Source organism: Podarcis muralis, chromosome 18 (assembly GCF_964188315.1).
Source record: "Podarcis muralis chromosome 18, rPodMur119.hap1.1, whole genome shotgun sequence".
Lineage (NCBI taxonomy): Eukaryota > Metazoa > Chordata > Lepidosauria > Squamata > Lacertidae > Podarcis > Podarcis muralis.
This window is the reverse complement of record NC_135672.1, coordinates 13,702,743-13,722,898: the sequence shown is the minus strand read 5'-3', so window position 1 is coordinate 13,722,898 and position 20,156 is coordinate 13,702,743. Positions and strand designations below refer to the sequence as shown.

Sequence of the window (20,156 nt, the reverse complement as noted above, 5' to 3'; positions counted from 1 at the left end):
ACTAGCTCTGGGGTTGCCTGCCTTGCTCTGCCTTTCGCCTTCACTGGCCCTCCCTTCCCGGCAGGATTTCCGGGAGAAGAACATGGATTACATGCGGCCCGACATCGTCGCCTTGCTGCGGAGCAGTGACAGCGCTTACGTCCGGGAACTCATTGGGATGGACCCCGTGGCCGTCTTCCGGTGGGCCACGCTCCGAGCCGCCATCCGAGCCATGGCCGTTTTTGCGGAGGGCGGCCGCCAGAGAGCCCAGAAAATGGCAGGTGTGTGTGACATTTCACAACATTCATTTAAAATGTCAAGGGACCTCTGACCATTAGGTCCAGCTGTGTCCAACTCTGGGGTTGCGGCGCTCATCTCGCTTTATTGGCCGAGGGAGCCGGTGTACAGCTTCCGGGTCATGTGGCCAGCAGGACTAAGCCGCTTCTGGCGAACCAGAGCGGCGCACGGAAACGCCGTTTACCTTCCCGCTGGAGCAGTACCTATTTATCTACTTGCACTTTGACGTGCTTTCGAACTGCTAGGTTGGCAGGAGCAAGGACAGAGCAACTGGAGCTCACCCCGTCACTGCAGGGATTCAAACGCTGACCTTCTGATCGGCAAGGTTTAACCCACAGCGCCACCCGCGTCCCTTTGCCACTTAAATTGATTTAAGGTTGTTCATTTAAACAACCTTAAGTCAATTACATCCCTTCTTTTCTTTCCGTGGTTCATTTTGCATACCATACATCCCTGCATGTTTTGTGACTGGAGGCAATGAGCACTTTGTCTATGGCCTCCGGACACAATTCCCCCTCACAACGGCCCTGCAAGGCAGGTGAGGACAGTGAGCAACCCAAGGTCACCCAACGAGCTTTGAACCCAAGCCTCTCTTGAACCCAAGCACTCTCCACACTTTGCCGCTTGGAGGACTTATTCCCTGCTGGGTCAGAAGTGTGAAACCTTAAAAAGACGCCTGTTTTGCTCTGTGGCATTGAGCTGCCAAGACTCCTCTGTTGCATTTTGCTGCAACAGACCTAGAAGCCGGGTTTCTCCTCTGGAAAAGGGGTGGATTGCAGCTTTAATGGCTGGCAATTATTTGCCGCATAATGGCGCTAGCTTTGACCCCAGGAAGGCGCAGCTTGTGCCAAGGCTGATATCATTTATCGAGCCGTCTAAAACCTCCCTTTATTCTTTCAGGCCCTTGAATTAATTATTGCAGCCCGCTCCCTTTATCTGCAGTTTCCTGATCGCTTCTCGTCTGTTACTGCATTGTGAAGGGCCATGGCTCCTGCACGGCCTGCGCGAGATCCCAGCTTCCTTCCCTGGCCTCATCTCAGGGGCAGACTTGGGTAATATGGCACCTTGAGCAAGGATAAGATTAGGTGCCCCGCCCCTAAATATTTATTATTTTCACGCCCTCCTCCCTCTCGCTTTCCATTCTACACCTCCTTGGCTCAGCGCTCCCTCCACCTTAAATCTGGCATTCCTGATTTTAAAGTTGATTTTGTATTTTTTCATTCCTTTATTGTGGTAACGGGGAGGCAGGCTTTTTCGCTGCCATCCCCTACGGCTTTTGAAGACGTATCTCTTTGCTCAGGCGTTCCTCAGCCTCTCGACCTGAGTCTCCTGTTTTAATTACCATGTTGTTTCAGTGGGTTTGTTTTGCCGTGCATTTTAATTACGTGTGTGTATATTTTAATGTTTGTTTTAGAGCGCTTGCACTCCACGCTTCAGGCAAAAGGGCTCCCCGGGCGGCTTACCTACAATCCATTAAGACAAGGTCGCCCCTGTAGGCTTACAGTCTAAAACAACACAGCACACAAGGGGAGAAAGGGAAATCAGATGCTAACGTTTTCCTAACTGGTTTTTATACTGCTGTGAAGCTTATTTTGGCATTAAGTGTTCTGTAAACTAATAACAGATTACGCGATAATAAACCGCACAGGAGTCAGTTTGGAGGAGCAGGCCAGGAAAGAGGTGACCTAAAAACAAAAACGCCTGCAAGGAGAAGGCAGGCTCCCTCTTTGAGTGGCTCTTGCCTTTGTCGGGAAGCCTTTCTGAGCGACTGAAACCAAGCAAAACCTCAAAAAGTGCGGAGGAAAGACTGCTTGTTGCCACTGGCAATCTATTTAGTGCCAACGGAGTCTCTCTCTTCTTTCTCCCCTGCCAGGCGTGGTCCGCCACGGACCCAGAGTACCCCTGGGCGAACTGCAGCAAGCCAACACCCCAATCGAGAGAGTTTATCGGTAGGCTTTGATTACTACTCTTATTTTCTTTATTTCTTTTAGACCAGAAAAGGGGAGGCCTTGAATTGTATCACTCCCTGCCCTTCTTCTCATCACATCCCAGTAGTCCTGTTGCCTTCACAAATATCCCTTTGGGTGCCTTTTCCAGACTTGTAACACACAAGCTTGAAACAAGTTGAGGGGGGGGGAAATCCCTCGAATGGTGGGTGTGGGGGCAACTTGAAGAAACTCTCGCGGAAAGGAGAAGCTGGGGTGGAGTGGGGAGAGAGGTGTCCTGGTTTTGTGGGAGGGGCTGAGGACTCTGGGTCCGTGCATTGGGGAAGCCAGCTTCTCCCCTTCACTGCTGTGTCTGGATTGGGGCCCTGCCTCCCTCCCCACCGGCTTCTTCGGGCTTTCCCTTTATAGCATCTTCGCTTCTGCAAAGCCCCTCTCTCCGCAGTCCGAAGGGATGCGCAGGCCCTCTGCTTCCGGGGTGAGGAACCCTTTTCAGTGGGACACCTCTGAGTGGCGGGGGGGGGGGGCAGAAGCACCAGTGGGCGGAGCACGCAGGGCCCGCAAGGCGTGTGGCCACTTCAAGGGCCACACAGAGACACTTGGGGGGAGCGCATTTGTTCTCTGGGCCTGAGGTTCCTCACCCTCCCTCCTCCTTGTCGCCATCAGTGACCTGTGCTCTGCATCCGCCTGGGTATACACACGCTCTCTTTCTCTCTCCTCTCTCTTTTCCTCTCTCTCTCTCTGCCTTCCTGTCTCCCCAGCCAGTGCTCGGATTATGGAGGAAGAGGTAGGCACCCCATGAAATCCCCCCACCCCTTTAACCATCTGAAATCCTTAGCTAAGGAGGTCAGGGGGGGGGGGAAGGAAGGTTAAAGTGGGCTGGTCCCTTCGGCACCTTTCTCTGATCCAACCTCTCACAAGAGCACCCATCCCACCCTCCCATCTTTGTAATGGGTCTCGTGACTCCATGCTTGGGTTGGCGGACCCCCCTACTTGAAGTTGCTGGTTCTGTTTTGCCTAGAGCTGTGCCCCTGGGCCGTTTCAGGGCCCCCGAGAGCCACCTCTTGCGGTGGAGTCCGGGGCAGCAGCAGGGGAGTTTGGTTTACCAGGATCCTTCTCCCTTCGCCTGGCCCCATGAAAGAGCAGTTAATGATGAAGTGGCCAAGTGGGGGGTGACTCTGCTGAGTGCCACACTGATCCATCGACTGAACTTAAAAGTTAGTTCTGAAAGAGAAATGTGTCCTTTCCTTTTTAGGTCGGGCGGTGGCAGCCCTACAGGTGTTACTGGCCTCCCCGACTCCCATCACCATTCCAGTCTCCCAGTAGTGTTGGGGAGGGATGCAGTTTCCCCCCCCCATCCCTGATCCAGGCATTGCCCCAATTTTATCTGGAGAGATAGGGGAACTTCCTGAGTGAGTCGTGCAAACTGCAATTCTGAACAAAGCTTTTTGTAGGCTAGGGGGCCCTGGGGGTGAGCTCATGGAACTGGTAGGGCAGCGCCCCCCCCCCCAAAGTATGGGAACTACTGGCTTAGCCTAATAACCAGGGCATCACCTTTCTCCTGCAGCTGCGTTTTTGCAGCCTCTTCCTGGTTTCCAGATTTCTTGTGTCTTTCCTTTCAGCATGTTGTGTCCCCCCTGGGGGGTGGGGTCTGTGTCTGCCCTCTGCCACCCAAAAGCATCAGTTGCTGGCACCCGCTTTTTCTCTCTGGGCATCTGAGCCGGCAATTGATGTGGAGGATGAAGACCTTGGGGAGTGGGGGGAGGGATAGGATGATCTCCCGTCACCTTCCTGCCGCTGTAGCCGCTGCCATTCTCTCTGCTCGCTTCTGTATTACTCTGTTTATTTAGCCTCTCTCTGCATGTGTCCCCCCCCCCTTTTTGCAGCTGCTCAGTGCTTGATTTCTCCTTTGATTGCTCTGAGGAGTTTGATATAAACGCTTTTGAGGACATCTTTGCTTCGTACGGAAGCAAGAAGTAAGTGGGGGAGAGGCGGAGGAGCGGGCTCGACAGCCAGGGGGAACGCTATCCTGGGCAGACGGACCTTCCGTGCCTGCCAGGCGCAGGGAACCAAGCACACAAGGCGGGCAGAGCAGGAGAGGGGGCTGGCACCCACCCTGAGCCGCAGCTCTAACCTCGGCCTTGCCGTAGCGTAAAGGTCCGAATCGGGCTAATTTCTGACCGCTCAGAATGTCCTGGCTGCAGCAGCCGTCGTGGCCTCTGGTTCTCGGCTTACTCGGTGGTGCAAAAATTGCAGCAGTTTACACCCTGAAGCTACTAAACATTTTGAGAAATTGAGGGGTGGGGGACATGCCATATGCAAATAATCCGAAGGCCGCCAGCACAGCCCAGAAGCATTGTGAAGTGTTCATCTGCCCAGGAGTGGCTTTTCACACATTTCTGTTGTCCTCTTTCTGGTTGTGCCTCTCTCTGGAGGGTGGCAAAGGTAAGGGTTTTGTGCGTGTGTGTGTGTGTGTGTGTGTGTGTGTGTGTGTGTGTGTGGAGGCACTTTCTCCACAAGCATGGTGCATGAGTGGAGGGCTGGAGGAGATCTTCCTTGGCTGACCTGGGGAGCTAAACGTGGAACAAGAAGCATTTGTGCAGAGCCAGGGCTATGGGGCGGATCCAGAGACCTTTAGAGTCGGAAGGGACCCCTGAGGGCAGCCCTCCGCAGTGCAGGAATATGCAGCTGGCCCCTACAAGGATTATTGAACCAGTGACCTTGGCATTATCAGCGCCAGGTCTAACCAACTGAGATATATACAATCTATAAATCCTGAGATAATTCAGCTCTGCAAACGGTGTTGGAAGGAATCTGAACAGGCGTTTTATGTAAAAACTTGGAGGGAGGAGCAATATTGTCAAATTAATGCTTGATAATTCATGCATACTAAGGACACTAAATTGTGATTGTAGTCAAGCAACAGCAGCACCCCCATTTACACACCCCAAACCTCTACGTTTAACAGCAGGTCAGCCCCAGGACCATCTCCTCTCTTGCCACCCATCCTTTGAGCATGCCGGGCAATGATGGGTCTCCTCTGTTTCATCCCTGGTGGTTCTGTCTCTTCACGGCTCTCTCTCTCTCTGTGTGTGTGTGTGTGGTGTCTCCTCGTGTCGGGTGTGTGTCGTGTCTTAGGGACTTGCATGAGCAAATAGTCAGGACTATCAAGGCCCTGCCCTGGCAGGGCGAAGATCCCCGCAAGCTCCTTCAATCGCTCAGCCGGCTCCAGAGGCCCCCTTGCCACTTCCTGTGAGTTTGCGGTGGAGTGGGGGGGGGGGGCGGAGAGAAAACCAAGACTTGCGTGCTTTGCAAAATTTGCACAGAGGAGGAGAGTGGCAAGTGTGGAGCTAAGCAGGTGCTTGCAGATCCTCTGAAGAGCTTACCTTGTGTGCTAGTTAGCAGCTGCAGGGACCACCCTTCGGGTTTCTTACTGACTTGCTCGCGACAAAAGCTCAAGCGTAACAGAAAGAGGGCGTGAAATCCTGACTTTTCAAAGGCTCGGGGCTTACAATCAAAGCAAGGAAGCGCCTTGCCGGAATGCAGGAGTTGGCAAGGCGGGATTAGTGGCTTTCCATGGCACCCTTTGGAGCAGCACCCTCCCCACCCCACCCCACTTAGAGTCGCCAGCTCATCATCTGGCTCACGGAGCCTGGTTTCCTTAATCTAATTCGCTAGGCATGGCTTCGCTGAACTAACGAAACCAGGGCTGCTGCTTAGCACTCATCGCGCCAGTAACTTTGGAAAATACAGATATATCTGTGTCTATTTCAACAGGAAGAGCAGAGGCCCGAAGCAGAAACAGGCCATCCCAAAGGTGAGCTGGGTGGAAAATGTCCAGAGATTTGCTGGGCTGCGTTTTCCTTTTGAAGAGAAACCGTTGGGGGGGCATAATGATGAAAGACAGCATAGAATAAATAAATTGTGCCAGTTTCACGTTGCCGCGCCCTGCAAAATGTGTGTGAATTTGACGCAGTACCAGAGTCAACTTGCTAGGCATAGAGAGGGAGCTTGAGACTCCGTTTCAGGGTTGTGGGTTCGAGCTCCATGTGGGGCAGAAGATTCCTACATTGCTGGGGGTTGGACAAGATGATCCTGGTGGCCCCTTCCAAGCCTATGGTTCTGTGATATGTATGAAAGTTACATCTCGCCCTCCCTGCCCAAGAACGCCATTTAAAAACAAATTAGCAGCAATATTCCGAAGCAGATGAGAGAGCTGGTGTGGTGTGGCCATTAAGAGTGGATTTTAGGTCCTAGTCTGACACTCCATCTGCTACATGGCACTAACTCCAAGGCCTTCTGATCAGAGATCAGGCACTTAAGGCAGCTCAGTCTTAGCTTGGAACAAAATGCCAAGTTTCCAGTCCTCATGAGGAGGCGGGGAATCAGGAGCGCTGAGGCCCATTGCCAGAGCACAGCGGTGCTTGGCTGTTTGTCCAACACACCCACACAACTGCACAGTGTCAGCGGAAGTGCAAACTGAACCCCTCGCCCTCAGTGCCAGCCGCACCCTGCCGTTGCAGAGGGATTGGGGCTCGCTCGATGGAGGGTGTGGCTCTCTAGCTGTGTCCCCTTTGGCTGCAGAACCTGCTGGACTCCAAGTCCCTGAAGCTCATTGTTAGCATGACGTTGCACGACCGGACCACCAAGTCCCTCCTGCACCTGCATAAGAAGAAGAAGCCGCCCAGCATCAGCGCTCAGTTCCAGGTGAGCAGCGGCCCCTCACCTCCGAGGGAAACACGGCAGGGAGCTTCCACTAACCGAGACACAAAGGTCCTTGAGATTCCGGCCAGCCACTGTGATTCATTCCAGGCTTTCTCAAACTGTTGTTCTATGACTCCCACCATCCCTTCATTTCACTTTTAATTTGTATGCCGCCTTTCTGCATTACTCAACGCAAGGCGCTTTGCAGCAACAAAAATATGCAGCAAAGAACACGCACCTTATAATAATCTGATCCAATGCAAAAAGTCATGATAAAACATAACTTTAAAGTAATATCCAATAATCTATAATAGCACATAAAAGAATTAACTCTCAAAGCGCCAGCAAAGAATAATTACACAGAAATTCATTCTTGACAATTACAATAAATACCAAGCTGTGATCAATAAGAATAACTGTGTAAAATACCACAATACATACAAAACCATGTAAAAGGATCAAATTGAGAAACAGAGACACACAACTTCCCCACCACTTAAACCCTGACCACTGGTCCTGCTCGCCAGGGATGATGGGAGTTGTAGTCCAACAGCAACTCGAGAGACCCAAATTTGAGAAACCTTGATTTATTCTCTTATTTATCAGTTATTTGGTTGTATTCCACCTTTTTCTCCAAGGTGCTTGAAGGGACGTACACGATTCCCCCGCCCTGCTTGTTTAATCTTCACGACAACCCTGCGCGGTGGGTTAGGCTTGAGAGGCAAGGCCTTGAGTGGGGGGATTCGAACCCTTGTCTCTCCCAGGCTCTGGTCCGACATTCTAACCCCTCATATGCATCTAGCCCACCCAAAGCGGTTAGGTTGGCCTCCCCCCCCCCCCCCCCGCTGCCAGGCCAGCTCTCTCCAGGGGCAGCGCTTGACTCCTCTCTCGCACCTGTGACTCCTTGCAGACCTCTCTCAACAAGCTCCTGGAGACCCTGGGGAAAGCCGAGCCCTTCTTCATCCGCTGCATCCGCTCCAACTCGGAAAAGGTAGGGCCTTCCCCCCGGAGGCTGTTGCCTTAGGCTGGCACAGGAGCAACCGACGTCGATGCCGCTGGGCTCCCAGCAGGGGCGGGGGTGACAGTGACGGGAGCCTGGAGCCCAGCAGCGTCTGAAAGGCCACAGATCAGGGATGAGGGCCATCTGTGCCCCGGTGCTTTGGGGCTTCAGTTTCCAGTAGCAAAGGCAACTCGACAGTCATGGATGATGGGAGCTGTAGTCTAACCTCATATTTGGGGCACCACATGGGCTAATCTTGAATTAGCACGATGGGCTGATTAGTTGCAGCCCTGACAGGTCGAATCCTGCTCCTTCCATTTGCCAGGCACGGACTTGAGCTCTGCCAGTGTGCAGGATCCAGGGAGCGCTGGTGACCTCCGCAAACCACGTCCCTTGGGGTGGACGGGGCTTCTCATCGTGGAGGGGGAGGCCAGCGCAGGCCGGTCTCTGCTTGACCCTCTCCCGCTTTCTCTTCCAGAGGGAGCTCCTTTTCGACGAGCGCCTCGTCCTCCAGCAGCTCAGGTACACGGGGATGCTGGAAACCGTGAGAATCCGCCAGTCCGGCTACAGCGCCAAGTTCACCTTCCAGGTACCACTGAGCAGTGGAGCAGCCAGCTCTCTCCCTTGCCCTCGTGCCAGGGAAGAAGACCCCTTTGCTTCAGCATCCATCAGAGATACTGGCCGGGTTTATTCCTGGCTTGGTCTGGGGCAAAAGTGTGCCCTCCTGCAATTTATTGGGGCACTGAAATATTTCACTTTTTGAAATATGGCCACCCTACTTTAATTAGTTTATGAGCTCCCGTTGCTCGGTCCCTGCTCCTGCCAACCTAGCAGTTTGAAAGCACATCAAAGTGCAAGTAGATCAATAGGTACCGCTCCGGCGGAAAGATAAACGGCATTTCCGTGCGCTGCTCTGGTTCGCCAGAAGCGGCTTAGTCCTGCTGGCCACATGACCCGGAAGCTGTATGCTGGCTCCCTCGGCCAATAAAGCGAGATGAGCACCGCAACCCCAGAGTTGGCCACGACTGGACCTAATGGTCAGGGGTCCCTTTACCTTTACTACTTTTATACGCTCTGGCCGGCAGCATCTTTCCAGGGTCTTGGGCACAGAGACAATTACACCTGCCACCTTTCAGAAACCGGAGGTGTTTGCTAAGTTGTTTGCTTCTTGTCGCTGCCTCCTCAGGATTTTGTCGACCAGTTCCAAGTCCTGCTGCCCAAGAGTGCCAAAGCCTGTAAGGAGGAGATCGCGGCCTTGTTGACGAAGCTGCAGCTGGGCGCCGGCAGCTACCAGATCGGGAAGACCAAGGTCTGTCCTTGTGGGGCTTCTTGTTGCTTCTGAGCCAACCCAATCTCCCTCCAGGAGCCGCAGAGCCTCTGCTTAAGAATCCTTGCGTGTGGAGATCAAGGCGCCGGGGGGGGGGGGGGGGGTTGAGCGCAAAAACCCCTCTTCCTGGGGGTACATTTATTTATTTTTAAAACTTGTATGAATCACTTCATACACATGCACCTATAGTCTTTCTTTTAATTTTTTTATTCGTTTTCATTTTTAGCAATGGTCATAATCATTTTACAAATAGGATTCTCAGAATCCCAAAACTTCCCTCCACCCCTCCACGGTTTCCCTAAATATTCTTTTCAAACTGCATCGTATCTTATTCTCCAGATTTTCTTAAAACTCAGTGGTAACCATGATTCTCACTTCATGGCAAGTGTTGTTGGTTTTTTTACAATCCTGCCAATGTTTTTAATTGCTTACAGTGCTCTTTCAAGCAGCTTATAAAATTTCCCTGTTCTTTATTAAATTTATTGTCCTCTTGATCTCTGATTTTACCGGTCACTTTCGCCACTTTGGCCTAGTCCATCCTCTTTATCAGCCCTTCTTACATGCACCTATATTAATCTTAGATATACACAGTGCTTTTTTCAGCTGAAACCCACTGGATTTCTGGCGTCTTTCAGGTGTGTTCTGACAGCTCTTTAGGCTCATCAACTTTGGCTGCTCAGCATCGCCCACCACCTCTTTTACTAGAGAAAAGCCCTGGATATATAGGTATACAAGTGGTATACAACATGAAACAAAACACAGCACTAAACTTTCAAAAAGTATAAAAGCATAGCTCTTTGCCTATTGATATCAGGCACCTACTAAGTGCATTTTTGTTCAGACAAGCCTACCTTGATGTTTAGAAAGCTGGTGTGTTTTAACCCGCTTTTAGTCTGTTGTTAACTTTTCAAAAGTCCTTTAGCTGCTGTTAATTTTATTGCTTGACCTTTTTTTGTAAACCGCTTTGAGGTTTTGTTTTGACAGTCGAGCTGAGTATATAAGTTTTACAAAATAAATTAACGGGCATCACGTGGAAAGCATGGCTTGAGAGCCGCCGTGGTCGCTCCTGAGCAGCGCATGGGGCCAGTCTTGGTGACCCCGGCTGGCGTCTCCCCCCTCCCTCCCTCTGCAGGTGTTCATGAAGGAGGCCCTGCGGCAGGTGCTGCAGGACACCCTCCACAAGGAAGTCATCCGCAAGATCATCGTCCTCCAGAGCTGGCTGCGGATGGTGCTGGAGAGGAGGCGCTTCTTGCGGGCTCAGCAGGCGGCCGTCACCTTGCAGGTAGGAGGGGCCTCCTTCCTCTCCCCACCTCACAGAAACACAAGGCGCTCCCTTGCGCAGAGTCCGGCCCGTCCTACTAGGGGTTTCCTGCACCGACAGGCAGCAGATTTATGTGCAGGTGGGAGAGACGCAGTCCACACCACCTGAAATGGACCAGAGGCCAGGTGGTCCATCTGCCCCTACCTGCTAATAATAATAATATTTTCAATAATTTTATTATTTACACCCCACCCATCTGGCTGGGTTTCCCCAGCCGTTTCATTTCATTACTGTACTTGCTGATGTTTAATTTCAGTGTTTACTCTTGGATTCTAATGCCTTATTGCATACTGCTTTATTTGGTATAAGTTATTGTGACTTTTTATATAGGATCTGTTTTAAACAACTTATATTAAATAAAGTAATATTCAGTAGTCCATTAGAATATAATAGTACACAGTAAAATTAAATATCAGCAAAAGATAGATTCACTCTTAACAATTACAATCAATAACTTCTAAACTGTAGCCAGTAAAAACAGCAGCAAGTTGCAGTGCAGAAAACAACACAATACAATGTGAGAAGCAAAGTCGCACAGCTTCTCACCTGTCCTCCCTGGGCCCCCAGGCTTGCTGGCGTTCCTACCGTGTCCGGAGGGCGCTGGAGAGGGAGAACGCGGCCCTCTACATCCAGTCGGCGTGGCGCGGGTACCGGGAGCGGAAGTCTTACGGCCGGCAGAAGGCGAGGATTTGCCTTGTTCAGGCTCTGGTCCGAGGACACCTGCAGCGCAAGAGGTGAGGGGGGCAAGGCGCACTCTGCGCATTTTGAGCCCTAGGAGGGAAAACTGTGGTGCAGGAGAAGAGTCCTGCCTGATCAGACAAGAAGTCCGCCAGGGCCGGCGTTGTTCAGCCTTTGCGCTCGGTGTCTCCCTTCATTTTCTCTTACCGTCCCCCATTAAACCAACTGTTGATTCCCCACACACACCTTGCAATCTAGATTTCATCAAATGATTGCCGACAAAAAGCGGGAGGAAGAAGCAGTCGCGCAGGCTCTTGCGGAGCAGCAGCGGCAGCAGCAGCAGGTGAACGGGCTACACCAGCCAGAGGAGCACGTCTCAAGCCAGGCTCCGGCAGAGCCCACGGAGGCGTCCCTGGATCAGACAGGCAAGGCAGAGGACGAGGAAGGAGCCTGGAGCAGCGGCGAAAGCAGGGACCAGTCCCCTCCGCTCTCCCAAAAAGGTCTGGCCAGCAGCCGGGAGAAGCGGGCGTTCCGCCGGCAGAGGGGCCTGGAGCACAACGAGCTGCAGAGCAAGCATGTTGCCTTCTCGGTGGACGACCCCCGCAGCAGTGGGGAAGGGGGCCCGTCCAGGGGGGAAGGGGGCCACACGCCTGAGCGGCCCAGAGCAGAAGGGGAGCAGGAGGCGGGCGTCTCCCCTCAAGCACATCCGGGCAGCGTGCCGGGAGAGGGAGCTCCAGGCGGCAAGGAGGACCGGCTTCCTGTGGACGGTGGCATTCCGGCCCCTGCGCTGAAGCAAGAGGACAGAGCTGGGGCGAAAGAGGACTCCAATGGGCTGGGGAGGCAGGACAGCCCCAAAATCCGCGTCAGCCAGAGCTTCACGTACCCCGAGAGGCCCACGGATCTGGCCCTCGGCCACCCTGGCGGCCTGGCCAGCAGCTGGAGCTTCCGGAGCCCGGCCGACAAAGGCCGGCGGGCGTCTCAGAAGGAGCTGGACAGCCCCCCTTCCTTCCACATCCAGCGGTACCAGGATGACCCGGGGAAGCTGCGGGACAAGCGGGAGAGGTGGAAGGGGAAGAGGCGGCTGGCCGGAGGCGGGCAGAGCGAGGGGCTGAGCCAGTCCTTGGACGAGAGGGGGCAGCCGGCCCGGACTCCCTCCCCGCAGCTCAGGTGAGCCCTGCTGCACCCGGCTTCCAGGGGGTGGAAGGAGCACTGAACCCCCCAGGATTCTTTAGGGGAAGCCAGGAACTAGCATCACAGCGCTTTAAGCGCATGGTATAACTATGGCCAGGAGAGCTTTTGTAGAGTCACATAAGCCAAAGGAGAGCAGCTCTCCCGGCTGGATGAGATACTGAGAAGGATCAGAGAAAGGGCTATAATGCAGGATTGTGTACCTGTCCCTATACTTGCTTGATTTCTTTCCTGCCTGTCAATTTTGTGGCTGCGGCCTCCGTATTTGGAGGGGTGTTGAAAGGACCAACGGGAAGCTGCTTTCCCCCCAACCCCTAAATATGCAGCAACCCAGTTCTGTCTTATTTTATAGGCAGGCGATACGATATCAAAGCCAAACGACAGTGGCCAAAGAGGGCTAGCTTTGTGGTGACGGTTTGTCCGCGCAGATTGAAATTGTGCCTGTTCTTGGCCTCCAAGGGGCCCCCTTTCCAAAGCCACACCTGCAGCCCTCCAGCAGCAGGCTTCCCAAAGGGGCTCCCCGGTCCCTGGGATGGGTGGCTCCATTTTGAAACGCCTCTTTCTCCCTCTGTGCAGGAAAAAGGAGACGGCGTCTTCCTTGGACGACATTCCCAGGCTCGCTGTCCCCACCCAGGTAAGGGCAACGCTCAGGCAGATTGGACCTGGTTTGTTTGGGGGGGGGGTGCAGTTACAGAATTCTGCCCACCACCACAGTTTGAGCAAAGAGTGGCAGAGGGTCCTACATGTTGCATCCGGCAGAGTTCTACGCAGAGAAGACTCAGATGGAAGCTGCTAATTTCAGGGGTTCTAGCCTGACTAGGATTGGGTTGGTACAGCCCCAGTGGGTTATTCCTGCATCAAACCAGCTTGCTAAGATTCACAAGTGAGGATAATCTCTGCTGTGGGGCTCCAGTCCTGCTTGTGTGTTTCCTAAAAGGGGCATGTGGTCAGCCCCTGTAAGGACTAGACTCCGGGCCCCTTTGGGTCGGATCCAGCTGCTGCTGGAGTCTTCCTCCTTTCTCACAAGCAGTTTGCTTCTCTCCATCTCGCACAACAACCTCAGAACGTGCCGGAAGGTGACCGGAATGACAAGAAGCCTCTCACACCACCCAGGCAGGCCCAGGAGCTGTTTCCTCCTCCCGTCCTGGACGCAGCCAGCCCCACAGCCGCCTCCGGCCAGCAGGTGGACGGCAGGTATGTGCTCATGCTCTGCTTGTCCAGGCAGAAAACCCGCAGGGCTCTTTCAGCATAGACATTGGCGCTGGAGAGGCCCCCCTCGCCTCGAGTGCTGTCCTAGTCTCCCAGACCCACTCTAACAACTCAGCTGTTGTTCTACAAAGGGAGCTGCTCTGGTGCAAAATTCATGGTTGGCAAAGCCCCTCCTCCTTCACCTCTTAGGGTCCCGGCCCTTGTTTTCTGAAGGGCCAGCCATGCGTCCCCAAGTTTGGGCCTCGTGGGACAGAGTCGCCCCTGATCCTGAGAGCCATTGTGGGGTGGGGGGAAGTGTTCTTCCGCCTTGTGTCCCCCCCCAGCCGGTTCCTATTAGCCCCACCTAGTTTAACCACGGATGATGGGTGTTGTAGTCCACCCGGATTGAAAGCCAGGTGTATGATGATGATGATGGTGATGATTTATTATTATTTATACCCCGCCCACCTGCCAGCAGCTTGGAGGGAAAGGGGGGTTGCTGTGTGATGCTGGAAATAAAATCCCAAGCAGCGGCAGCTCCTTCTCCCTGGCAGGCCCTTTCATCCTGCCGCCACCCTCCTCCTCAAAGCCTCCTTTTCCCCATCAGGTCTGCCTTCAAGAGCCCCCTGTGGAAATTCTTTGGGCCAAAGCCAGAGAGGAAGAACCTCAAGGAGAGTCCCAACGTGTCGGACGAGGGCGAGAGTTTCCAGCTCTTGGCCTGCGTGCTACCCACGGAGGGGCCAGCGCAGAGGGCGGCAGAAGGTGAGGTTTGTGGGTAGCCAGGTATGTGGTGAGGAGAGAGAGAGAGGCAGGCAGAAGGGAAGAAGGGAGCCTTTCCTGGGTGGTTGACCTTCAGGTCTCGCAGGCGTCTTGCCTCCTGTACAAAACATACAATTCACATTCGTTGCTCTGCCTACCTCTGCCTTGCCCACCCGCAGGCAGCCCTCGGAAGCTTGCCCAGGAGAGAATGTGGCCCTCAAACCGACAAGCGTTTCCCCTCCCCAACATAAGCTGAAGGCTTGTGCGTCTTCTCTGTGGGGTTTCTAGCTGGGGGGGGGGTGTTATGGGCTGGCAGAGAAGAGCCGCCTTGAGCCCCGCCCTCTGCGTTTGTCCCCCGCAGCTCCCTCCGGGCCTCCGGACCACCCCCCTGGGGAGGAGCGCCAAGCCAAAGAAGGGGGCAAGGCAAAGAGAAGCCGCACCCTGAAGATCAGGAAAGTGAAGACGGCGCCCGAGAAGTGGCGTGCGCCGTTCCTGAGGGATATCACCAACGCCAACGAGCTGAAGTACTTGGACGAATTTCTTCTGAACAAGGTGAGAGTGGCCCAGCCACAAGAGCTCAGGGTTTTTCATTCTGGATTTCAGTTCATCTTAAAAAGCTGTCCGGATGCCTGAGATGGCTGCATCATTCAACAGAGGAATCAAAGCGACTTAACCAGATAGAGCACAAACAGATAAATCCAGTTTTTATAGAGATTACAGAATGCACCTTCCTCCTCAGAGTATCGGCGATTAAATCCGTGTCTCTGCTTCCCCTGCACCTCCCAGATAAACGATCTCCATTCGCAAAAGTCCGCCATTGAGTGCTTGTTTTTCGAAGCCACTGAGAAGTTCCGGGGCAACATAAAGACGATGTACTCCACCCCCGTAAGTAGCACTGGGAGCGGGGACTTCATGTCTAACGTCCTGCTCCCACCTTTCCAGACTGAGGAAGCGCTTCCTCAGCAAATCAGAGGGGAAGCCCCTCTAGCCCAGAGCCCTGTGCGGCAGAGGCGGCTGCCGTTGTCAATCGGGCAACGTGCGGATCGCTGTTAAATGAATGACCTTGCAGCGCGGCCTCTTTCCGCAGAACGGGCAGATCCACGTCGGCTACCAAGACTTGATGGAGAACTACCAGCTGCTTGTGGTCAACATGGCGAAGCAGAGGGAGGAGAAGGAGGTCAAGCTGGTCCTCAACCTCTTCCAGTCCCTCCTCGACGAGTTCGCCCGCAGCTACGCCAAGAAGGAAGACCTGGGGCCAGCCAAGGTCTGTGGCAGCTCTTCCTTCCCTCGTGGGGCCAGCCAGACTTCCCAGGAGAGTTTTGTGGGTCATATGGATTGCTTAGGGATGGAGACCTGTGCCCAGAAAATCCTCCCTCTGCCACAGGGGAGAGCCCCACCCCTTCCTCCCGTTGGGGCTGTTTTTATTGTCCCCCTCAGCCAGTTTTGACTCTTGGCAGGCCGGTTCCTCGGGTAAAAGGGTTGGGAGCTACAATTCCCATCCTTCCTCACATAGCTGTGCCAACGCTGTGGATGATGGGAAGAGAAAAGAGAGGGGGGAATGATATTTTTTCCTTCTCATTCTCCCCCCAACAGCAGAGCAAGGCTCAGAAGAAGAAGCGGAAACAGGAGCGCGTGGTGAGTGGCATTCCTCCAGTGCTCAGATTCGCTCGACCCTGGTGGCTTAAGTGGGAATAAGGGCCTATCTCCCTGAGTCCCCATGCTCCTAAGCATGTTAAGAGCGCTGTTCCCTCCGGAGAGAAGCGGCGGATCCGTAACGCCCCTTCCCTTTGCCCGTCCCGCTTGCAGATCGAAGAGCTGAACGGACACCTGTTTGGGAGCTACCAGGTGAACATCCTGCAGTCGTGTGAGCAGTGCTGCTCCTACATCTGGCCCATGGAGAAGGCCTGTCTCTGCCGCAGTAAGTGGCGGGGGGGGGGGCAGAGGGAGGGGCTCACGTCTTGGCCACCCGCCGCCACCCTCCCTTTCCTTTTACATTTCCGGCACACGCTTGAGCTGGTTCTGCACGTTTTTGCCATTTTACTGGGTGTCACATACCAACGACACGCCGTTTCTCTCCTCTAGTCTGCAAGCTGACCTGCCACAAGAAGTGCCTCTGCAAGATCCAGAGCGGATGCATGTCCTCGGCTGGAAAGAAGGTGGGCGACGCACACTCCCCCTGCCCAGGCCCCCCCAGGGGTTTGGGGCTGGGTCTCCCATCTGCCACAGGTGGCCCAGCCATGTTAAAGTCCAAAACGCTTGAAGGAAACCTGGTTTAGAGTCTCTTGTCTCTCTCTCACACACACAAATATGCTGCCCCCCTGGGCTCACGCTCTGCCCCCTCTCCCATTTCCAGGGCGACCACGACCCGGAGCCCCGCCACTTTGGGGTGGGTGTCGGCGCCCTGACCAGCGAGAAGAACTCCGTCCCCGTCGTCATGGAGAAGCTGCTGGAGTACGTGGAGATGCACGGCCTCTACACGGAAGGCATCTACCGGAAGTCGGGCTCCGCCAACCGCATGCGGGAACTGCGGCAAGCCCTCCAGGCGGGTGAGCAGCAGCGGGGGGGGGGTGTGCTTTCCTAGGGGGCTGTCGGGGACCGTGCTGAGGAGGAACGGTGGGAGCCTCCCCCTGCTCTGGATCCAGACCCTGAGTCTTCCCAGGAGCAGGAGGACAGTACAGTGGTGCCTTGGTTTACAAAGTTAATCCATTCCGGAAGTCCGTTCTTAAACCACAGCGCTCTTTTCTGATATCACCCACCTTCCCTCCTCCTTCTATTTCTCCTCCTCCTCAGACCCAAACTCGGTGCGGCTGGAGAATTACCCCATCCATACCATCACCGGGATCTTCAAGCAGTGGCTGAGGGAGCTTCCCGACCCCCTCATGACCTTCGCCCAGTACCACGATTTCCTGCGGGCCGTGGGTGAGTTTCTGAGGGCCGGGCTGTGAGTCTGTGTGAGAGAAAGCGCCCCTCGCAATGCCAAAGGCCCCGGGTTCCGTCCCAAATGGCGCCTCCTTAAACACTTTGTCATTAATTTCAGCAGAGTCCCTCCGTTTCGTAAGCCATTTCTCCTTCGCTGGTGGTGTTCCTTCTTCTGCATATAAAGTTCTAGCGTACATAAATAAGTCAGCTTTTTGGGACTCCTGTCCCCGTTATTCCTAGCCAAAAGGCTTCAGGGTTTTTTTAGGAATTATCTGTTTAGACATCCTTTTCAATTGGCAGAACCTCCATCTTCAGCTCTGCCGCTCTGAGCACCTGTTGTGGGTGGGCGGCACTAGCGGGCGAGGGGCTCCCTTGCCTGTGGGCCCCGATGCTCTGCTCTCACCTCCCCCCTCTCCCCACAGAGCTCCCGGGGAAACAGGAGCAGCTCTGCACCATCTACAGCGTCCTGGAGCAGCTCCCGCAGGCCAACCACGACACTCTGGAGCGACTGGTCTTCCACCTGGTCAAGTAAGGACACCTTGCACCCCCCACATGCTCCGCATTCCCCCCCCCCCCCCGTGTGTGTAGACAAAGGCAACTCTGAAGCCACAGCTCCACAATATTTGCATGCGCAGCTGAAATCCCAAGAGGGATGTCACTGACTTTGTGTTTGTCCTGCTTTTCGGACGACCCTTTTCCAAAGTCACTAATCGTAGGTTTCTAAACGAGAGAGGAGTCGCAGCGTCAAGCTCGCAGAACTCAAATAACCAGGCACACAAGGAAAGAGGGAGGGGAGGGAGAAGGGCGAGGAGGGAGATCTGTTTCTAAACCGGGAGCAAAGTAGTGACCTCTTAAGACAGCATTGTCCTCCCTCTGGGGCCAGCAAAAGATGCTGGCAGCATCCACAGGGACCGCCAATGTGTCCTTTCTCTTTTCCAATGTGTAATTTCTCTCTCTCTGTGTGGCACAGGGTCGCCCTAGTGGAGGACTTCAACCGCATGTCTCCCAACGCCCTGGCCATCGTCTTCGCCCCTTGCCTCTTGCGCTGCCCTGACACCTCGGACCCCCTCACCAGCATGAAGGACGTCTCGAAAACCACCATGTGAGAGAGCCCAGGGGAAGCCAGGCCTGGGATTAGCGGGGCAGGTGGAGCAGCGCTTGGCAGGGGAGGGTCCTCTCGCCTCCTTTGCTCCCACAAGGCCTTTCGTGAGCTGCTGCCCCACGAGTAGAGACCTAGCCCCACTCCTCCCCTACAGGTGCTCCTGCACTGGGAACTGGTTTCCTTTTTGTGACCCAGCTGCCTCCCTCCTGTGAGGCTGTAGAGCCTGGATCAGTCCCTCCTGGAAGGGGGAGGATGAGCCAACGGAGGTTGGCTTGTGTGCCCCTTGCCTGTGACCACCCACCCACACAGAGAATGCAGGGTCTCCTCTGCCCTCCCATGTACACCTCCCCTCCCCTTCCTCTCCCACCCACGCCACCAGAGGTCTCTTGAGGGGGGTTCTGCTCCCCGCCAGCCTCTCGCCCTCCCTCTCACTCTCCTCTGCCCCCAGCTGTGTGGAGATGATCATCAAGGAGCAGATGCGGAAGTACAAGGTGAAGATGGATGAGATCTGCCAGCTGGAGGCTGCCGAGAGCATCGCCTTCCGACGGCTCTCCTTGCTGAGGCAGAACTCGGTAAGTTGTGGATTGCCTGGCGGGGTGGGGAAGTGGCCTGTGAAGTGTGAGCCGCTGCCAGTCCCAAAAAGGAGCTGCTGGTCTGAGCGGGCACGTCCACTGGCCCCCTCCAGGAGTTCAGAACATCCAAAGAGCCCTCAGCAGAGTCAGGCCCAAATTTACAAATAGAAAACCCTGCCAAAAGCTTATTAAGATAACGCACTTCCTAGTGTGACATCCCTAGAAGAGACCCATTAAAATAAATGGACGTGACAAACTTAGCTCCATTCATGTCAGTGGGTTTACTCGGAGTGTAACTGATTGGAATACAACATGGATTGGTTGGATCAGGGCAGGTGTTCCCCACCCCAGGGGTCCCTGCTCTGCAGTACACCTGCGCCATGACTAGTTTTTCATTGGGTTTCTATTGCTCCTTTTTGTAATTTGTTGCGCTCCTGTTTCAGTTCTCTGGGATTCAGATTGCAACAACAACATTGGGAGTAAACAAAGTAAGAATGTTTCTTTCATTCCCAATATCACATCTTTGTGTGCGCCTGTTGCAATTTGAATTCTGCGGGGAAAGAAACGAAAGGAGCCACGGAAATAGATTTGGAAATCGTCCTGCGTCTAGCACAGCACGTTGCAATTGCTGCAGCAGGCAGGCCACCAAGACCACGCCGAGAATTTTGCAATTGATTCAAGGAGAGTCCGGAAAGAAAGTGTGCGCCTCTGACGTGTTTGAGTGTGGCCATCGTCTCTTTCTCCCTTTTTCTAGCTATGGCCTGTAAAACTTGGGTTTTCCTCTCCCCGCAAGGGAGTGCCGGTAGGTAGACACTCTCTCAGTGCATGACAATTGGTGTGTGTCCCCCGCTTTCTCTTGGACGGCCACACAGCATGACCCCCAAAGCCAGAAAAGGCGACTTTTCAGAGCCGTTTTGTTTTTTAACCTGTACCCTTCCAAACTCCGCCGCATGCTGCGTGGCTGCACGTATCCCGAGTTACAACAGTCGTGTCCCAATTGTGGTTTGTGGGGAGGTTGTAAAGCTATGCTTCTCTTTCAGAAAATAGAAACTGCTGCAAGTTTTCTCAGGGCTGCCTTGGAAGTCACCCCCACTCTTTCCTTCTTTTAAAAAAAGGATTTCACACTAACACCTGACGCTCTATTCATATATATAGTCATATATATGTGCCTTTTATTAT

At 54.1% G+C, this 20,156-nt stretch overlaps 1 protein-coding gene across 8 annotated transcripts in view; it reads left to right on the top strand.

Annotated features, from left to right (window-relative positions):
- MYO9B (myosin IXB) overlaps nt 1-20,156 on the top strand; it is a 45,314-nt gene that overhangs the window by 23,482 nt on the left and 1,676 nt on the right. For 2 of the 8 annotated variants that reach the window (XM_028714138.2, XM_077921940.1), the window contains exons 13-39: nt 65-260; nt 2,150-2,225; nt 4,106-4,195; nt 5,358-5,471; nt 5,997-6,036; nt 6,804-6,926; nt 7,834-7,914; nt 8,402-8,512; nt 9,110-9,232; nt 10,383-10,532; nt 11,139-11,305; nt 11,508-12,416; nt 13,014-13,071; nt 13,501-13,631; nt 14,233-14,387; nt 14,746-14,936; nt 15,171-15,269; nt 15,472-15,648; nt 15,978-16,019; nt 16,191-16,302; nt 16,467-16,540; nt 16,738-16,930; nt 17,175-17,303; nt 17,726-17,831; nt 18,274-18,405; nt 18,854-18,977; nt 19,732-19,779. In XM_028714138.2, coding sequence (XP_028569971.2) covers nt 65-260; nt 2,150-2,225; nt 4,106-4,195; nt 5,358-5,471; nt 5,997-6,036; nt 6,804-6,926; nt 7,834-7,914; nt 8,402-8,512; nt 9,110-9,232; nt 10,383-10,532; nt 11,139-11,305; nt 11,508-12,416; nt 13,014-13,071; nt 13,501-13,631; nt 14,233-14,387; nt 14,746-14,936; nt 15,171-15,269; nt 15,472-15,648; nt 15,978-16,019; nt 16,191-16,302; nt 16,467-16,540; nt 16,738-16,930; nt 17,175-17,303; nt 17,726-17,831; nt 18,274-18,405; nt 18,854-18,977; nt 19,732-19,779 — 3,951 coding nt within the window. The remainder of the gene's footprint in view (nt 1-64; nt 261-2,149; nt 2,226-4,105; nt 4,196-5,357; nt 5,472-5,996; nt 6,037-6,803; nt 6,927-7,833; nt 7,915-8,401; nt 8,513-9,109; nt 9,233-10,382; nt 10,533-11,138; nt 11,306-11,507; nt 12,417-13,013; nt 13,072-13,500; nt 13,632-14,232; nt 14,388-14,745; nt 14,937-15,170; nt 15,270-15,471; nt 15,649-15,977; nt 16,020-16,190; nt 16,303-16,466; nt 16,541-16,737; nt 16,931-17,174; nt 17,304-17,725; nt 17,832-18,273; nt 18,406-18,853; nt 18,978-19,731; nt 19,780-20,156) is intronic. The other 6 variants (XM_077921941.1, XM_077921943.1, XM_077921944.1 and 3 more) reach the window with 6 other exon arrangements.